The sequence below is a fragment of the Cibotium barometz genome, chromosome 11 (genome assembly GCF_041138505.1).
Source record: "Cibotium barometz isolate CiBa-2024 chromosome 11, ASM4113850v1, whole genome shotgun sequence".
Lineage (NCBI taxonomy): Eukaryota > Viridiplantae > Streptophyta > Polypodiopsida > Cyatheales > Cibotiaceae > Cibotium > Cibotium barometz.
The window spans coordinates 13,922,237-13,940,636 of record NC_141056.1 but is presented as its reverse complement, the minus strand read 5'-3'; the positions used below and the strand labels follow the sequence as shown (position 1 = coordinate 13,940,636).

General features: G+C 43.0%; 1 protein-coding gene across 2 annotated transcripts in view; it reads left to right on the top strand.

Annotated features, from left to right (window-relative positions):
- Nucleotides 1-17,861, top strand: part of LOC147633791 (SUMO-activating enzyme subunit 2-like) — a 40,065-nt gene extending 22,204 nt beyond the window's left edge. For both annotated transcript variants that reach the window (XM_086804835.1, XM_086804833.1), the window contains 7 exons: nucleotides 1,100-1,201; nucleotides 1,303-1,761; nucleotides 1,938-2,167; nucleotides 2,328-2,421; nucleotides 2,566-2,748; nucleotides 2,837-2,934; nucleotides 17,227-17,861. In XM_086804835.1, the coding sequence (XP_086660961.1) occupies nucleotides 1,100-1,201; nucleotides 1,303-1,761; nucleotides 1,938-2,167; nucleotides 2,328-2,421; nucleotides 2,566-2,748; nucleotides 2,837-2,934; nucleotides 17,227-17,482 (1,422 nt within the window). In that variant the 3' untranslated portion in view covers nucleotides 17,483-17,861. The remainder of the gene's footprint in view (nucleotides 1-1,099; nucleotides 1,202-1,302; nucleotides 1,762-1,937; nucleotides 2,168-2,327; nucleotides 2,422-2,565; nucleotides 2,749-2,836; nucleotides 2,935-17,226) is intronic.
- The last annotated feature ends 539 nt before the right edge of the window (nucleotides 17,862-18,400 follow it).

Genomic DNA, 18,400 nt, shown 5'->3' with positions numbered 1-18,400 from the left:
TTGGAAGTGGAGATCAGAAGTGTATGTCTTCAGACAAAAATATCAGTCAAAGTCAAAGTCAGTTAAAGTAGCAGGTCAAAGTCAAAATCAGTAGTCTAGGGAGGAAGGATGACAGTGTCCACCTCGTCATCAAGTTTAGTAGGAGGGGATGTCAGGTGCACGCCCGTGCCATGGCTAATCTCCAGCATTAACAGTCTTAATCCTTGATTAATCATCAGTTAGGACAACATGTAGGTCATCATCAGCATCATCTTCATCAAAAGCATCAGAAGCATCATCAGTGCAGCAAGGCTTTCGTGCATGCAACATAGAGGTAGAGAAGGCATGTGGGCATGTGGCCAAGTGAGCTGCTACTTGATCTAGGCCATAGCCTTCCTTCACATTGTCTATATAAAGAGGCATAACCCCTTTGTGGGCATAAGTGTGTGATAGAGTCACCAAAAGCCATTACATTGAACAGCCTGGGACAACATTTGTCAACCAAAAGAATTGGACAAGCTATGTAGAACGAAACGGCTTTTTTTTTTTTGTGGTCCAGTATATGCAAAGTTATCTGCAGGGCAGATCTCTTCCCCTCAATAAGGGCCGTGCGTCTGGGATCCAAGTTACTACATACTACAAAGGGCATGGCTTCATGTAGGTGTCCAAGGTGCAAGTTCAATGTGGAAAATCCCTCGCACTGTTTCTAGGGTTGCTCAGCTTTGAGAGTTATGTGGACTCAAATGGGCAGATGGGCCATGGAGGCGTTGAGATTTAGAGTGTCCTGGTCCAACTGATTGCTTCAGAAGCCTCTAAACTGGTTTCTTGGGAAGCCTTTAAATCTTATCCACGCTCTCATGCACACCATCGGCACCACAAAACATCTCATAGAAAAAAGCAACGCAAAAAAGCATCACCCACACCCACAAAAGCACGCAATCTTCTACACAAACTAGTCAAAAGCAAAAACAACATACATTTTAGTGTACCTTAAGATGATCCTTGCTCCTGCTAGTTTGATCAGTGGGGCATAGTTGGCTTGAAATTGGCTTGCAACAAGTCTTTATTGAACCTCAAAAAGTCTTCCTGGTTGTGATTAAAATAATATTTTTTGCATCAGGTTACTGTACACGTCAAGGATTGCACAGAATGCTATGAGTGCCAGACTAAAGAGCTACCAAAGACACATCCAGTGTGCACAATAACAAGCACACCCTCAAAGGTAAGTGGATTTTACCAATTTATCAAATAAGAGCGCCTGTATTCGTTGGCAGAACCATATCACTCCTCTAACATCAATTTGCTTTTGATCTGTCACCACAGCCGGTTCATTGCATTGTTTGGGCAAAAGATCTTCTTTTTGGGAGACTCTTTGGAGATAAAAACCAGGCTAGTGACCTTGTCGTACACTCCAATGATCAGAATATGCCTTCTGATACTGAAAATGCCAATTTCTTTGACATCAATAATGGGGAGACACACGAATCCTATGCTTGCAGAGTATTTGATGGCGTCTTTGGTCACAATATTGTAGTTGCTTTAAAAAATGAAGGCACCTGGAAGGCAAGAAAAAGACCCCACCCATTGTACATACGTGAGGTCCTATTGGACCAAAAGACATCAAGTAAGGATGTCGATGAGTGCTTGAATGGATCTGTTGAGCATCCGGTATCAGCAGCAAGGCTGCTGGGATTAAGTAATCCTCAAGAAGTTTGGAGCTTAACCGACAATGCCAGAGTCTTCTTAAAGGCTTTAGAACTGTTCCTCGATACACACCAAAAGGTGAGCATTCTAAGGTTCTTAACCCCGCTAATGGATAGGGGAGATCTTACCCCCGTCCCTTATGGGTGGCGGATCTTGCCCTTCCAACACCTGCTTCTGTGTTGGATCTAAAAAGGCCCTGAATACTCCAACACAATTGTTAGTGTACAACTCACTTTTTGGCTTCCATTGTGCAGGAAATTGGGAACCTAACCTTCGACAAGGATGATCAGTTGGCTGTGGAGTTTGTTACAGCATCTGCAAACTTGCGCTCCTTTTGCTTTGACATTCCTATGCAGAGTCTGTTTGAGGCCAAAGGCATCGCTGGAAATATTGTTCATGCAATAGCCACCACGAATGCAATAATTTCTGGTCTAATTGTCCTTGAAGCTATGAAGCTTCTTACTGATAACACAGAAAATTGTAGGTAAGCGCTTTTTAGCTTTTTAGTACACCTTGTCTTGGGCATGAAGTGACGGCTTTGTTTGCTTTGGTAAGATGGTATCAGGTTATTGCAGGTGTTACCAGTTTCTTGCAACATGATTATCTACCATTTTTAATATTGTAGCTGCTTAGTTTGTAAACAGGACAACTTATTGTTTGGAATATCCAAGGAGACAGATGCTGCTTATGCCCGCCGAATTGGCGGGCCCAAAGCCCACATGCTATGTTTGCTCTGAGGTAAGCTTTCTTCTTAACCAGGTTGAGGTTTAGCGCCCACACCCACAGTGCACACCCACAATCCCCCAAATATCAAGATGCATGCACACAGGTATATAACAGCTTTGTTTGCACAATGATGATCTCTCTTGGTTTTTCTCTCAGACCCCATTGTGGTTAGAGGTCAATACATCAAAAGTGAAGCTTCGAGATATTGTGGAGAAGATTGTGAAGGGCAAACTCTCTGTTAATTCACCGATAATTATGCAAGGCTCTTGCCTTATCTATGAGACTGGGGATGATTTGGAGGATAACATGGTCACACAATACAACCTAAACTTGGATAAGGTTTGTATTTCTTTCCTTAGTGTACTATTAATTAATCATTTGTTCCCTCCAGGTGAGTGTTTATTAAGTGACTTTTGCTTGTTAACAGACTCTGGACACTTTTCCCACACCAATCATAAATGATTCTATTTTGACGGTGGAAGACTTTCAACAGGAATTCACCTGCAGTATTCAAATAAGGCACAGGTTTGCTACCTGCACCCCTAGCACATGCCATTGCACCCCTGCTTGCGCACAGGCACGCGGACGGAGAGAGAGAGAGAGAGAGAGAGAGAGAGTTATATTAACGTCTTCAAAAGAGCCTTGATGGTCGGTAAACCCTCAACCAACCCATCCTTCGAAGCTCGCTGTAGAAGCTGATAGCTCAAATGGCCAAACCGAGCATGCCAAAGAGTTGAAGAAGAACTAGAAAAAAGCAAAGCGGTCAACTTGTGCAAACCACTATCTTGGACTCCTTGAGCCAAGATGCTACCAATCTCCTTATCACGAATGGTAATCTCACAACGAGAGAAGATTACCTCCGCACCCTAAGCTGTAAGAGCACTCACTGACAAAAGGTTAAAGGCCAAATCTGGAATGTACAGAACGTTAGAGAAGTACCTCTTGTCCTCGGAGGAGCGGAAGATGGGGATGGTGCCATGTCCATGCACTGGCATGGAAGATGAATCACCCAAAGTGATCTCGCCTGTCCTGGCAGTGAAGTCCTCGAACCAATCTCGATGGGGTGTCATGTGAGCAGTAGCACCGCTATCCACAATCCACGACGGTGATTGAGAAGTCACAAGAGCAAGTACACGAAGAGTACTTGCTAATAGAAGAATACCATTATCCTTCTTAGTCTGAGACACCGCTGTAGAGGAAGAGTTCTTTGCTTCTTTATCCCGTTTCTTCTTGTGACATTGGGGCGATTTATGACCTTTCTTGCCACAATAATGACACTCAATGTCCTTGTTTTTAGAAGATCTGCTTTTGTCTTTGTCTTTATCCTTGGAGTTCTTGTCAGAACCCGCTTTCCCTTTCTTCTGTTGATTCTCCCCCTTATCTCGTGCAGCCAAAGCTCCACCAAAACCACCAGAGGTGCCAGACTGCCAGTCTGCTCCTCAAAGCGAGACTCAATCTGCATAATGGAGGGGAGAACTTCCTCCCAAGTAACTGGAACAGGACGAGGAGAAGAAACAAGAGACTGAAAATAAGCATCAAACCTCTGCGAAAGCTTGGAGAGAAGCCGAATAGCCATATCCTCTGTAGAGATATCCTTGCCACAAACAGCAAGCTTGTCTTGGAGATCTTTCATCTTCGAGATGAAAGCAGATAAAGATGGAAAGACAAAAACTGACAAGTTCATAAGCTGCTTTTCCAACGCCAAAATCCGTCCCGGAGACTTAATCTCGTAAAGATCTGCAAATGCCTTCCAAACTTCATGTGCAGCGTTTGCTGTACGCACATGAGAGAGAACAGAATCCTGACAATTCAACATCAGAAAAGAGAAAACACGACAATCATTTGCCTGCCAAATATCAATCTGTGCCTGTGTCTGTGCCTGTGCCTGTGCCTGTGCCTGTGCCTGTGCCTGAGTCACACCACCGGAAGCAAGGGTGCGAGAGGTGACATTGGCAAGCGTAACAAGCCAATCCCAGAGATCCACGCCACGCAAGGCTGATTTCACCTTCACCTTCCACAAAGTGTAGTTGGAGCCATCCAACTTTGCAGACTCAGAGAACATATGAAGTGTAGTTGGGGCAGCCATCACAAGAGCTTGGGCTCAATCTCAAAAAAATGCACAATCTCGGAAGGAGTGTCCACCCACAGGTACCAGAAGCCACCAATCCTCAACTCAGAACACCAAAAACTGCAAGAGCCACCTGTAGGGAAGAAAACGCGGAAAGATAGATGCTGCAGCCCTTAAAAGAAGCAGCCGACAGGTGAAGAAGGGAATCTCAGAGATCAAACCAATGAGGGAAGACCTGAATCTGCAGCGAAGAGGCGCTGGAAGATGCCAGCCCACTAGCAGTAGAACTGAGATGTTAAGGTGCTGAAAACTGAGGCAAAAAGTTAACGTTGACTGGGGCAGCAGATTAACGCTGAACCAAGGGCGATGATACCATGAATGAGTGCACAGAGCGGAAGCAAATAAGCACTAGAGTGTGCTGAGCAGAGAGTGCAAGAGAGCGAGAGAGATATGAAGCAACTATGCTGAATATACTGAAGTGATACAGTCCCAAGCAAGAGACATGAAGAGTCTCATAAGTGAGGGAGCAAAAGGAAAGACTAGACTGAGAAAAGTGAGAGGCAAGCCCACCTATTTATAGGTAAGAGAGAACCTGGCCAATTGGACATGAGAACCTGGCGGATTGGACATGGTTATGTTGGCCGACTCGGAAAAAGGTACCCGACCTAGGAAAAATCCCTGAAAAATGTAAAAAATAGGGTGGCCAGCCCACAACCAAGGGCCATGAAAAGGGACCAAAAGGGGACACCAAATATGAGCAGAAATTGGGGATGAATGTGCTAACACTCTTCACTAGGATGTATTGGATTCATGGAGCACATGACAACTCATGGATCGAGGATTTTTCTATGGATTTTTATTGGCGGTCCGAAATGCCTATAAAACTATTGGTGGCTGAAATGCCTATAAGCTATGTGTAGCAGAAATGTTTATGGAGCACTAGGATATCTATGGGTGTGAGTGATTCTTATCTTATGTTACACACTTGAGCCCACCTTTCCTACAAGGTGTGTGGTTAGAGTACCAACACGCAATGCAAGTCGGAGAGTGGACATGACGCTTGGTTGGCAGGGGACTTATGTCTACGCCAAGGATTGTGGACATGACACCTAGTTGGCAGGTGTTACGTACCTAGTGCTAATCCTCAGGATTAGTGGCCTAATTTGGCAAGATTAGGGGAGCCTTGTGATTAGGAGAAAGCAAGCTAATACGGGTGGCTAAGGTTATTATTAATAAATTCATGTGTACTGGCTATTTATAAAACAGGATGGTTATTTACAGCAGCAGAGTGCATTATATAAGTGAAACATGGGTTGTTATTGGCATAATCTCACTATTGGTTAGAATTCGACCAAGACTTTGGCCCCACATGTGGTAGAGCATAGATCAGCATGCCGAAGGCCTCTGTGGGGTAGACTGGCATGGATTTATGGGAGTTAGACCTTGGCTCCTGGCTCGGGGATGGTTCGAAGCATAGAATCTACGAAGCATAGAATCTACGGTTGGGAGGTGAGTTAGCCTGCACCTCTTTTAGAGGGTTTGTACTAATCACTTGTGTTTCGTGTTTGGGAGATCCATGGGGTTGTAACACTTGGTATCCTTTACTTTTGAGAGGTTCAGAAGGAGATACACACCTTGGAGACATATACCTTGGTATCATAGTCACATAGAAACATGTTTTTGGGCTAAGAAACTCCGAAACCCCGAAACGCTAGAAACTTGTTTTAGAAATAGGGAATTTTTTTCGTTTCTAAAACAAATAAATTGTCTTTTTTTGAAATTTTGTCTAAGTGTTATTTTTTTAATGTTGGGCTCTCTCTCTCTCTCTCTCCCCCCCCGCGCGTGACATGCAGCCCAAACATCCTCTCTCTCTCTCTCTCTTGCACGTGATCTGCAGTCACCTCTTCTTCTTCTTCTTCTTTTTCCCATCCTCCTCCTCCTCCTCCTCCTCCTCCTCCTCTCTCCCCCAATTTCTCACGAATTCCCCAATATTCGCAATTCCCTAAATTCTCAATTGCCCAATTTCTCATAAATCCCCGATTTCTCACAATTGCCCAATTTCTCACGAGTCACAATTCCACAACTCCCCAATTGCCCAATTGTGACCACAATTGCCTAAGCTTTTACCATATTTTAAGTGCCTAGCTAGCACTAGGTAGTCCTACAAATAATTCTACAAACTACAAGTTCTAAACCATTTTATTGTATTTATATAGAAAAAACTATGGAAACCTCCGCGTTTCTTAGTCGAAAGACCAAACGTTTTGTCCCGAAACCTCAAAAACCCCAAAACGTTTTTGGTGATTGTGCTTGGTATCCCATTTGGTACACAATATTCGATAGTTGAGTGTGTCCAGTTGTAGATGGGTGTTTACTTTGGGGTAAAATCCCTGATGTGTAGAGAAGAATTTATTGTAGAGATCATTGACTTGGGAGACTAGAGAACCTTCTTTGGTTGGTCTTGCTAAGGTAACATTGAGTTTGTTAGATGAACTCTTGGATGCGGATGTCCTTTGTTGTTTATTCCGTGACCTGTGTGTTGCAAAGTGGCAACCCATGTCTTTTGTGTGATTGCAGGCTACTTGGTGCGAACTAGGAGAGGATGCGAAGGATCGATAGTATGACTTTGATAATGCTATGTACACTATGCACTTATATAATTTTATTTTGCCGGCAGAGTTGTCATGATCGATAGTTCTGCATGCATCGAAAATAACGTTCGTTAGTCCTGGATAGATAGACGGCGATCGGGAAGCCTCAACGAAGGAATTTCATCAGACATTTACTTCGATTGCAATCTGTGTGTGTCACAGCCGAGTGCTATAGTGACTAGATTTGACTACTTGTAGTTAGTTATTACTATCTTGTACGATCATTGATGAGCATGCCTTGACTTTTGGTGAGAAGATTACACTGATGAGGTTTCTCTGTGACCATGATGAGGTTTCTCTGTGACCATGGATAACTTATTGTTGTCAGCATGGTGAGGATGGGCTGTTGTGCCATATTTTCCTTGAGGTGCACTAGGTTTACTGGTGATTATATTGGTACTTTTACAATGTGCAAATTGGGTTCCGTAGAGTAGTCCCTTTATAGACCTGTCTTGTACGATCATTGATGAGCATGCCTTGACTTTTGGCGAGAAGATTACACTGATGAGGTTTCTCTGTGACCATGGATAACTTATTGTTGTCAGCATGGTGAGGATGGGCTGTTGTGCCATATTTTCCTTGAGGTGCACTAGGTTTACTGGTGATTATATTGGTGCTTTTACAATGTGCAAATTTGGGTTCTGTAGAGTAGAGTCCCTTTATACACCTAGATTCAGGTTTATAGACCTAGATTCAGGTTTATCTTACGGAGTTGGATTGGTAGTAGGTTTTAGTAGAGTAGAGTCCCTTTATAGAGTAGAGTAGAGTCCCTTTATAGACCTAGATTCAGGTTTATCTTACGGAGTTGGATTGGTAGTAGGTTGAGCATTTGGAAAAACAAGTATAGGTCATACCATTAATGCTGTGTAGATCATACATCAGCATATTAGGTCTCCCTCCGGTAACATCACTGGTCTAGCCCAAGATCATAGCAAATGTTGGATGGCATTTGTTGTGGATTTCTTGCATGTTGTAATGGTAGCAGGTTTCCTTAGGACGCATTTTGGATGCACCCTTGTTTCATCTCAGATTTCAAGATGAGAGAGGCTATCACTTATTGCATGTGAGATGGGATATCTTGGATAGAATTTGATTATCTAGGGATTTTATCTTCTTGATGGGGCTCGAGTTTCTTTTTAGTGCGCAAATATAAAGGTGGAGGTGGATAGTATGGTTGGTTGCGAGAGTTTAGCAACTTCGATGGGGGTTACAATTTCTTTCGAGAAACGGTGCTATTCTGGGTAAAGATAGCGTTCCCTAAGACTATCCTCCCGATTTTAAACTGAGGTTCATAGGGTTTACATGTGGTAGCCATGCTTAGGATCTAGAGGTGTGATTTGTCTTTATGTGCCAGTGAGTTGTCGGAGACAGTTTTACTTGAGATAGGATTTTTGTGGATGAGTGTTTTACACTTACGACAGCCTCATGAGCTTATTTGGGGGAGGATTGCCATAGACGAATGTTCTACACTTATGGTAGCCTTGTGATTATGGGAGAGAGTATAGGGCTGATTGATGTGGTGGGCTAACCTGAATGTTAGTGTCCTTTAGGTGGTGTCAAAACCAAATTGGGAAGGACTTGATCACTCCAACTTAACCTTATATCTAAAGGGGATCTTGTAAGGAGTGTACCTAGTGGTATGGGATGCTGAAATCCAAGGCTATGTAGCAGGGTATTGATTGGTGGGGTTATTCTAGATCGACGTGGTTCCAGTAGAGTGTTGATGTTGGCAGAGTTTGCTTGCATCTTGATTACCTTGACATAGTAGGTTGAGTTGGGACTTGTAGCGTTTTGATACTTCAGGCAATCAGAAACTGACTGAGATAGGTTTCTACTCATGATGATTGTTCTTTGTTTGTCAAGCAGCAAAGATGATAAATTGGTTCTGGTGGAACATTGCACACGTTTAGCACTGAGAGGTCATTTGATTGGTCAGGATCTGTCTATGATAATATTGAACATGTTATGTTTGGTATGGGTGTCAATCCAAGTTTCCCTTGAGAATTAGAACTTGAAGATGTAGTTCTAGATGCAAATAGTCCTAGAAAGAAGTGACCTACTTGACAACCAATTCCACAGTTAAGCTTTTGGCAAAGGATATGGTATAGAAGGAGATTTATATCATGGGTGTTCTAGTTTGGACACGGTCTTGATCGGAACACTTTTAGAGGTGATTTATGATGAGAGTGTTCACATATCTAATAGTTTTGTGGTTCTCAGAGAGGGAAGGTATTTAAAAAAAAAACATCCCCTAGGTATGAGGAATTACCCAATCCTGATAAGATAGGTAATTTGATTGGTTATGACAATTGTCTCTGTGATGTCAGATTATGCGATTCCTTGAGAGTTGGATCGAGGGATTGTTGTGTTCCTCATGACTCTGGTTTGGGTTGGTCTGTCTTTAGTTCCACTGAGATAGTTATAGGAAGAGTGGCTGCAAATTTAGTGAGTTCTTATGGCAGAGTTATGAGTGGAAACAACAGACATGGTGAACCAGATTATGGAGTTAGTTGCCAGATGCAGTTTGAGTTTCCCCTCTTTATTCCAAGAGTGGAAATGTCTTAGGAGGGGAAGTCTAGTCTTTCATGTCAGTAGACTAAAAGAGATGCTGGGAGTTGAGGATAGCATTGTGACTTCACAGAAGCTTGTTGAGGTTGAGGACTTGTCTTATGTTCCACATGAACCAGAAACGATGATTGATTTTAGGGAAAGGCAAATAAGTTGATCCTTGAGTATAAAATTAGGTGGAAAGATAGGACAAAGGAGGACTTGACTTGGGAAACAGATTTTGTTTTTAAGAGTGAAAACGTCCGAGAAGAGGAAGTATGTTATGTACCTAGTGCTAATCCTCAGGATTAGTGGCCTAATCTGGTAGGGTTAGGGGAGCCTTGTGATTAGGAGAAAGCAAGCGAATATGGGTGGCTAAGGTTATTTATAAATCCGTGTGTACTAGCTATTTATAAACAGGATGGTTATAGTGGACCTTCTACATCGATGTGCACAATCAATCGGTCTTTTGTTTCTTGGCCTGGTATTCACATGTGTAAGCATGGAAGCCAGTGGAGAGTAGCACGCGTTTGACATGACACTACGGATTGAGGAACGTGGATTCAACTTGGAGTATGGACAGAGAGAGATGATTTGGATATTTGTATTATGGAGACTCATTAGTCTCGCCCATTTATTTGGGCCATGGTTATGATATTTGCACTTATGGAAGTGTTTTGTTTCACCCATTTATTTGGGACATGTTTATGACACCTGGATACGTGATTGGTTTGTCACGCCCATTTATTTGGGACATGATTATGATATCTGGACTTATGGGACTGTTTCGTCTCGCCCATTTATTTGGGATATGGTTTTGATATCTCAATTTATGAGATTGTTTCGTTTTGCTCACTTGATGGGACACAATTATATCTTGGATATATGGCTTGAAGCTTAAAGTTGTGGACAACTTTTAAGTAGCTAGGGATGAGGTCACCAGCCGGGACATTTTCCATATGAAAGGATTCTGGTGGACTCGAGGACATCTAAATATTTGGAAAGTACAAGCTTTGGGAATGGAGGATTATCCAGTACAAAAGATCAAGCGTGTGAAGCTTGCTCTAGGTGCTCGAGGTGGTATTTTGGACAGAGAAAGCTCAAGTGTCAAGTGGAAAACATGTATGGCCAGCTCCCGAGGATTTGGGAGAGATGTGGCCTCTATCATGTTGGCAACTCTTCTCTATTCTTGGTGGTTCTCTACCACCGCTATAGGCTGCCCTAATGCTGGCTACTCTCTTTCTCTCTCTTGAAGGCTGCCCATGAAGTATACCGGATGTTGGGGACTGTTTTGAAGGCCTCCATCGCGAAGAAATATTGAAGGCAAGGGTATTTAATCGTTGTATTATGATTTTCAGCCATTGGGCATTTGTGTTCTTAATTGTTTATGTATGGATTGCCATTGGGCATTTGTGTTCTTAATTGGTTATGCATGGATTGCCATTGGACACTTTTGCTATTGCCATTGGGCATGAAATTGAGCCATTGGGCACTTGCTATTGCCATGGGATATTGTATCTCAGCCACATGGGCTTATGGAAAGCTTTATGGGCGTATGATTTAGCCATTATTGAGCCGTATGGGCTTATGCACAGCTTTATGGGGTAATAAATTCCTCCGAAGGGAGGGGGGGGGTTGATTCTGGCCTCTATGTGGTGTCAGACTTGCACATCTCTCTTTTACAGTTTTGTGGAGTTAAGTGGTATATGTTTAAAGTTGTGGCCAATTTAAGTGTTTAATTGCATTAATGGTCAAGTGTTTTGTGAAACCCCTTTTGCCCACTCGGAGTTACAGTCCTTGGCGTGTCTCTTGTATCCCTTTGTCCTTGGTGTTCAATTGCGGCACTCTTATCAACTTTAACTGCCATGATTGCTTCCTTGGTTGTACTTGGCTTCAGAAAAGCCGCCATCATATTCTCCAATTGTTTTAGGCATGTGCGTTTCTAAAATGCCCAAATACGGCCTCTAACTTTGCCCTTTAGGCGGTTGCTAGGAATAATCATGTCTACTAGCACTGGATTAAGGTATGCATGTGACATTGTGACATGCTAGCTATGTGGAAGTGTAATTAATGTTGATTACCACTGAGCTACAAAGATCAACGCCAATCACATGGGCAATGATGATGCATAGAAGTAGAGAGAATCAGAAGAGGGATTCTCTTTACTTGATCTACTACTACTATATATTATGAGAACATGATGTATTTACAATGATTGATCAGATCTAAAGTAGATTTGGACACTCGAATGTTGGCTACAATGCTTAACACTAATTATACTTGCTTCTATTTGCTGCTCCAAAGCTTTACATGGCTGAAACCTGCTGTATTGGGACAATTTTTGGTACGATATGAAATTTTGGGATACAGTACGATAAAATACAATTAAAAAAAAAACCACCTACAAACTTAGACATTTTCAATTTGGAAGGGTGGAAAATCGCTAATGGTCAATTCATACCATATGATATTGTATCGTACGAACCGTACGTACGAATAGGTTCGTAGTGGTATGAGAAACAACTATGGCTAGTCGATCAGCCCTTTCCCGGTCGTAACATAAAAAGGTCACCAAACTTATTCATAGTATGTCCAAAATATGTTCCAAACATTGGTGCATGTTTTGGGCACCTCCAGGCATGTATTGGGCTACCAAATACGGCCTCTAAATTTGCCCCTTCGAAGGAATAATCATGTCTACGTGGCAATGAATTAAGGTGTGCAAGTGACATTAGTCTCATGGGTGAATATGAGAGGAAGATTATGTCATGAGCATTTAAGAGAATAGGTACCGAAGAAAAACATGGCCAAATTATGGTCCAATTAAGGTTCTTATGAACCAATAATATTAATCCAAGTGTAGGGAGGAGATAAATTGAAGAATAAAAGAAAAACCTCCCAAAAATGAGTAAATGCTCACATAAGATGAAGAGTGGACTAAGGACCAAAGAAAACAATTAAAAAACTGAATTCTGACACCTCAGTGTGGGGATCTCCCCTCATGAAGTAGGCGCCTTTTTCTCATCATTATCCCTAATTTTTAATCAATAAAATGAGATATTTTCATCTCTCCTCTCTCCTATTTCAAAACTAGATTCAAAAAGTAAACTGAACTGACCAAAAAATGGTCAAAAATTGACCAAACTGATGTGAAAAATTTTAGAATCAGTTTGCTTGGTTAGAGGCTCACTTTTTCCTATAAATAGGGCATCAGAAGAGCCTCATGTGTTCGAACTCATAATGTGGCGTCGTCCTCATGGACCGAGTATGTGGCCTCGATGTCCACTACTTGTGGGAGTGCCTCTATGTGTCGCTGAAGCAAGTCCCGGATCTAGAGCTGTTAGGTAGAGGGTATGGGTCTCCGAGAGAGAGAGGGTGATAGAAAAGAAAGAAAGAAAGCTATATTTCCGAGAGAGAGAGAGAGAGAGAGAGAGAGAGAGAGAGAGAGAGAGAGAGAGAGAGAATCATAATAATTCTTTATAACAGACTACGAGGGTCTATGAACCAAGGCATTAGAGAGAGAGAAAGAAAGAAAGCTGTATTAACGTCTACTAGAGGCCGAACTCGACCTATGAGACAAATCAATGTACAACTGTCAATGTCTTCTGGATGTCCAGAAAAAAAAAGGACAAAATGAACATGAAATAAAGTATGAAAGTACTGAGCTAGTGGGGGGGTGTGATGGATGGAGCACTAGTGCTAGAGGCTCAGTATGCAACTTATATGCGTAGGGTATACAAGAATGCAATGCAGATCTGTCTAGCTCCAACCAGTACCATAATGGGGGTGTAATATGTGATACATAGGCGATGGTGATGCAAAAATACCTCAGAGCATGATCTCCGGGTGTGAGTGTAAGTGAGCTAGCCGCTCCTGGATATGGTGCTGATGTCGAGTCTATATCTTTGTGATCTCCCCCTGATGTAGTCTGGGAGTTTGGTAGCCTGGTGCTCTCGGTCTCCGTCTGGCTCGGAGGTCCGCAGCGCGCTGAAGTGTAACCCCCTCCTGTGTCAGGGTAGGCACTGGGATAGATCTCTGGAAGAAATTAGTGAGCTGGAGCTGTCGCCCACCTCTCCCTGTGGTATGAGTCCGTATCAGTGTCTCTCTGTGGCGTTGTGTCTCTAACAAGAACTGGCCAAATCTGCGCTGGTCTGCGGACTCCATGATCTGGTGGAGTGAGGGATGTCCACTGAAGATGATGGTGTATCTCTCTGCATATGTAATGCTCCTCCGTCTCAACCTCTACGAAAGAGATGTTATTAACGTCTACGAAAGGCCTGAAGGGTGTATGAGACCAAAAAGCTGCTACATGTGATCCATGAGTAAGCTGAATGTCAAGACAACATTTAAAATGTACTAGACTAGCTATCACAAGGATAGATAGGGACCAACGTACTATGTAGACCATGTGTACAATAAAGTATGCCTCAATATCCACCCTGGCAAAGCCTCTTTGTGTCGCTGAAGCAGGTCCCGGATCTGGAGCTGCTGCGTACTGGGTCTTGGACTTGGGGCATCTGGCTCTCTGGAGGGCATGCGCTCTCTGATTGAGTACCCCATGAGTGTGTGGTTCCAGTCGGGGGGTAGGGGTGTGCTTGCTTAGTGGGGTCGCCTGGCTCTGTCATAGGCTATCTGTCCGAGTATCACATGGGGGTGCCAGCCATGGCTTGCAGCTGGAAACAGAGGAGTAGGTAATGGGTGTCTGGAAAATCCTGCCTTAGATTTCTCTCCCTGTGATGTCTCAGTTCTAGTCCAATTCATGTCTGGTCTCTGTAATGCATCACCCGTGTAAGTGTGCGTGCACGTGTGGGGGCGCGTGTGTTGGGATTCGGAGTCGTATGTGTGCGTATTCATCTCCTATGCGTAAGCGTCTAGGTGTGAACACCCCTTTCATATGTAAGTGTGCTTATATGTGTGTGTGAACCTACTCTTATGAGTAGATAAGGTAAGTGTGTGTTACTTGCTTATGGTTTGTGTGAGTCAAAAGATAAGGCTGCTTGCCTACAAACGCATGTACTTGGTGCAAGTTATTATCAACAATCAAAGCTAATCATTGTACGTGCAAATACTCTCTTGAGTGGTCTTTCTCTCTCTAGCTCTCTCTCTCTCTTTACATCACATCATGGACATCTTTCATCCCCCTTAGCAATGCAGGAAACCTAACCCTAATCTGCTGACATGGTATCAGAGCCAGGTTTTTTTTAAGGTCTATTCTTCTACTGCTGCCACACCGGCTGGTTGTTAACATCATTCACCTTAGAGCTATATAGGTGAATCATTTTAGGGTTTTTTTTCTCGTCATGCAGTAGCACTGTTTTTTCCTTTGCACGCTGTTGCTTGCTGGTTGTGAGCTGCTCAACGTCATCACCTCTATGCTACCTATGTGAGTGCCCCATGTCTCTTGTGCAACCTTGGTGGTCTTCCCGCGCAGCCTCGCGCTCAGTCCGGCGGTCACCAAGGGCGTATATCAACCACTTCTGCTGCTATCGCCTTTGTATTGCTTGCAGTCGCTTGTTATTCGTCAAATTCAGCACCATCACGTCATCTGTCTACGAGACCATCACTAGAGTCACATGCTACGCTGCTGCTCCTCAGCTTCCACCGCGTGCGCCACTGGCCGCCATCCGCTGGCTTATATGAGCCTTAATATAAGGCTTCAAAGGCTTTAAATCTTAAGGGCTTTCGAAAAAATCAACACTTGCAGTATTGGTAAATTTTATGGTTTCTTTGCATTTTTCGAGTTCGGCATCCAATGAATACGCAAATCCCAAAAAAATTTGGGCTTTTGCAAAATTGCCAGTCTGCATTAAAGTTGAAGCTGTAGTAAGCCCAAAATTTGGGGGTTTTGCCAAAATTGATCTCCAGAGCCAAAAATGAAGTTCAGTTTTTTGGGGCTTTTCCCAAAATCGGCACTTCCCAGTCAAACTCACATAAATTGAAGGGCCATATGCGCTTATTTTTTGGTGCTTTTTCAAAAATTGACACAAAATGGCAAAATTGATGCCACCCCCATGGATAAGATAGGCGGCAACATTGTGTTGAGGCATTCTGGCACCGGAACTCAACATCAAAGACGCTTTGCTTCACCGACTATCTTCTGGCCATTGCTTCAAGTGACGATATCTTGGATTCGACGCCACAAAAAGGTCTACATCATCGGCATTGTGAGGGGGGATTTTATCCCAACTTTTAATCTATTTATGTTTGATTTTGTGTGTGTGAGCATTAAGGGTTCTCTGCCCGGGGTGTCCCCCAAAACGAGATGTAATAATCTCCTGTGTGTTTTTCCTTATTTGTCATAAGTTTGTACCACCTTATGTTATAAAAGGCTCCTCTATCCCAATCTATCCCTGTTTAGATCCAGGGCTTTGAATAGAATGATGTTAAGTTGAAGTCATGTGTGGTCAATTGAGCTCCATTACTGTGATTTGTTGTGTCACGTCAGGTATGGCCATTGTGATCTTTTGCATCACGTGGTGCTAGTGAGCCCAAATCACCGTGCCTATTGAAGGTATATCTAGATACATCTCCACCTTCGCTCCGAAGGGGGGATTTGTTGGGATTAGGAGTCGTATATGTGAGTGTCTATCTCCTATGTCCACTACAGCGTGCGTGTCCACCAATGCATAAGTGTCTAGGTGTCTATCTGGTGTGTCCACCAATGTGTAAGTGTCTAGGTGTGAACCCCCCTTATATATGTGAGTGTGCTTATAACCTACTCTTATGATGCATAAGTGTCTAGGTGTCTATCTGGTGTGTCCACCAATGCGTTAAGTGTCTAGGTGTGAACCCCCCTTATATATGTAAGTGTGCTTATATGTGTGTGTGATCACACCTACTCCTATGAGTAGATAAGATAAGCTTGTGTGACCTAAGCAATGATGTCACCTGCAAGTGACGTGTGTCACTTGCTTATGGTTTGTGTGAGTCAAAAGATAAGGCAGCTTGCCTACAAAAGCATGTACTTGGTGCAAGTTATTATCATCAATCAAAGCTAATCATTGTACGTGCAAATACTCTCTCGAGTGGTCTTTCTCTCTCTAGCTCTCCCTCTTGAGTGGTCTTATGGTTTGTGTGAGTCAAAAGATAAGGTTGCTTGCCTTCAAAAGCATGTACTTGGTGCAAGTTATCATCATCAATCAAAGCTAATCATTGTACGTGCAAATACTCTCTTGAGTGGTCTTTCTCTCTCTAGCTCTATCTCTACATCACATCATGGACATCTTTCATCCCCCTTAGCAATGCAGGAAATCTACCCCTAATCTGCTGACAGCACGCGCACGCGCGCGTGTGTGTGTGTGTGTGATAGAGATAGAGAGAGAGAGAGAGAGAGAGCAAGGGCCCATGAGACAATGGTAGGTCATGAATATACATCTATCATGCAGAGTGGCACGCACATCTGTGCACCCTACACACACACACACAGGAAAGTTATATTATTTTTGTACAACTGGACATACGGGTCTTTTAGACCAAGTTATTACATCAAGGTTGTATGGTGCACGCGCGCACGCGCGTGTGTTCTGAGAGAGAGTTTGACCGTGTTTTCAGGGAGTTATTTGATGAAGAAAAGGAGCCTGACAGCATGGTGCTTTCTGGGAAGCTTCCTTCTCTAACTGCTAGAGACCAGGCAACACTGGGCATGGTTCAGCCAGCGAACTATGGGGAGGCTCCTATTGAAGCAGAGGAGGAGGATGATGAATTGGTAATGGTTGATGAGGTTGTGAAGACTGGCACAAAGAGGAAGTCATCAGAACAAGACGTGGCTCCACCTCTGGAAAAGAGGCAGAAGACAGAAGCTAGTTAGTCTCTTGTTCTTCTCACTGTTTTACAGCCCCTTTCAGTGGGTAGAAAGTTTTGTGGTTACAAATTTGAGTGTATGATGTACCATCAAATAGAAGGGTCCACTGGACCGCAGCTGGATCGTCGTCTTTTGTGGCGCGTGGCTCTTGTACACTATGTAACAGAAACAGTTCTATCCTTTTTATGTAAGGTTATGATGGTTCTAGAAGGGTTTGAAGGGTACCTCTCCAACCAGAAAGGCACACATTATTGTGATCCATGTAATGACAAGTGAAAGAAGCTTGTATTGCAAACGTCCTCGGTTAATCTGGGCCATTTGAAAGCCACCGGTACCTTTCGTGAGCAGTCACTTTTGTGGGGTTGTAAAGTTGTTGAGGTTCTCTTATGTCGTGTATGGCAAGGTATGGTGACTTGCTTTGCATGGATTACTGTGTGCAAAAGTACTGTTTATGGCACATTAGCTTTAAAAAGCACAAGATTAATTGTGTGGATGGGGTAACATTTTTTGAAAATCACATCAGAAGCTTTGACTTGTTATTCCTTTTGAAAGGATCAATTAGAAATATACATTTTTTGTGTCTAATGAAGAGATGGCAACTTGTTATTATGATCGTAGAAGAAAGTGTGCTGCCTCTATTGGGCTTCTTTTTAATAGTTTTGTTTTTGTTTTCTTTTTTGCACGCTTGGTATGTTACAGATTGCAAATGCATATCCTTGTGTGTTCTTTTTTGGCATGCTTTGTTTTTGACTAGCTTTTGCATGCTTTTGTGCTTCTAGAGATATTTGTCAAAACTGCTTTAGGGAGAGCTTATTTGCATATTCATCAGTTACCCATGAGCTGTCAACCCTCATAGATATCCTGGGTCAATTTACTGAGCATTGCTTGTTAGAGGGCCTTTGATTCTGGTGCAATTGTGCATAC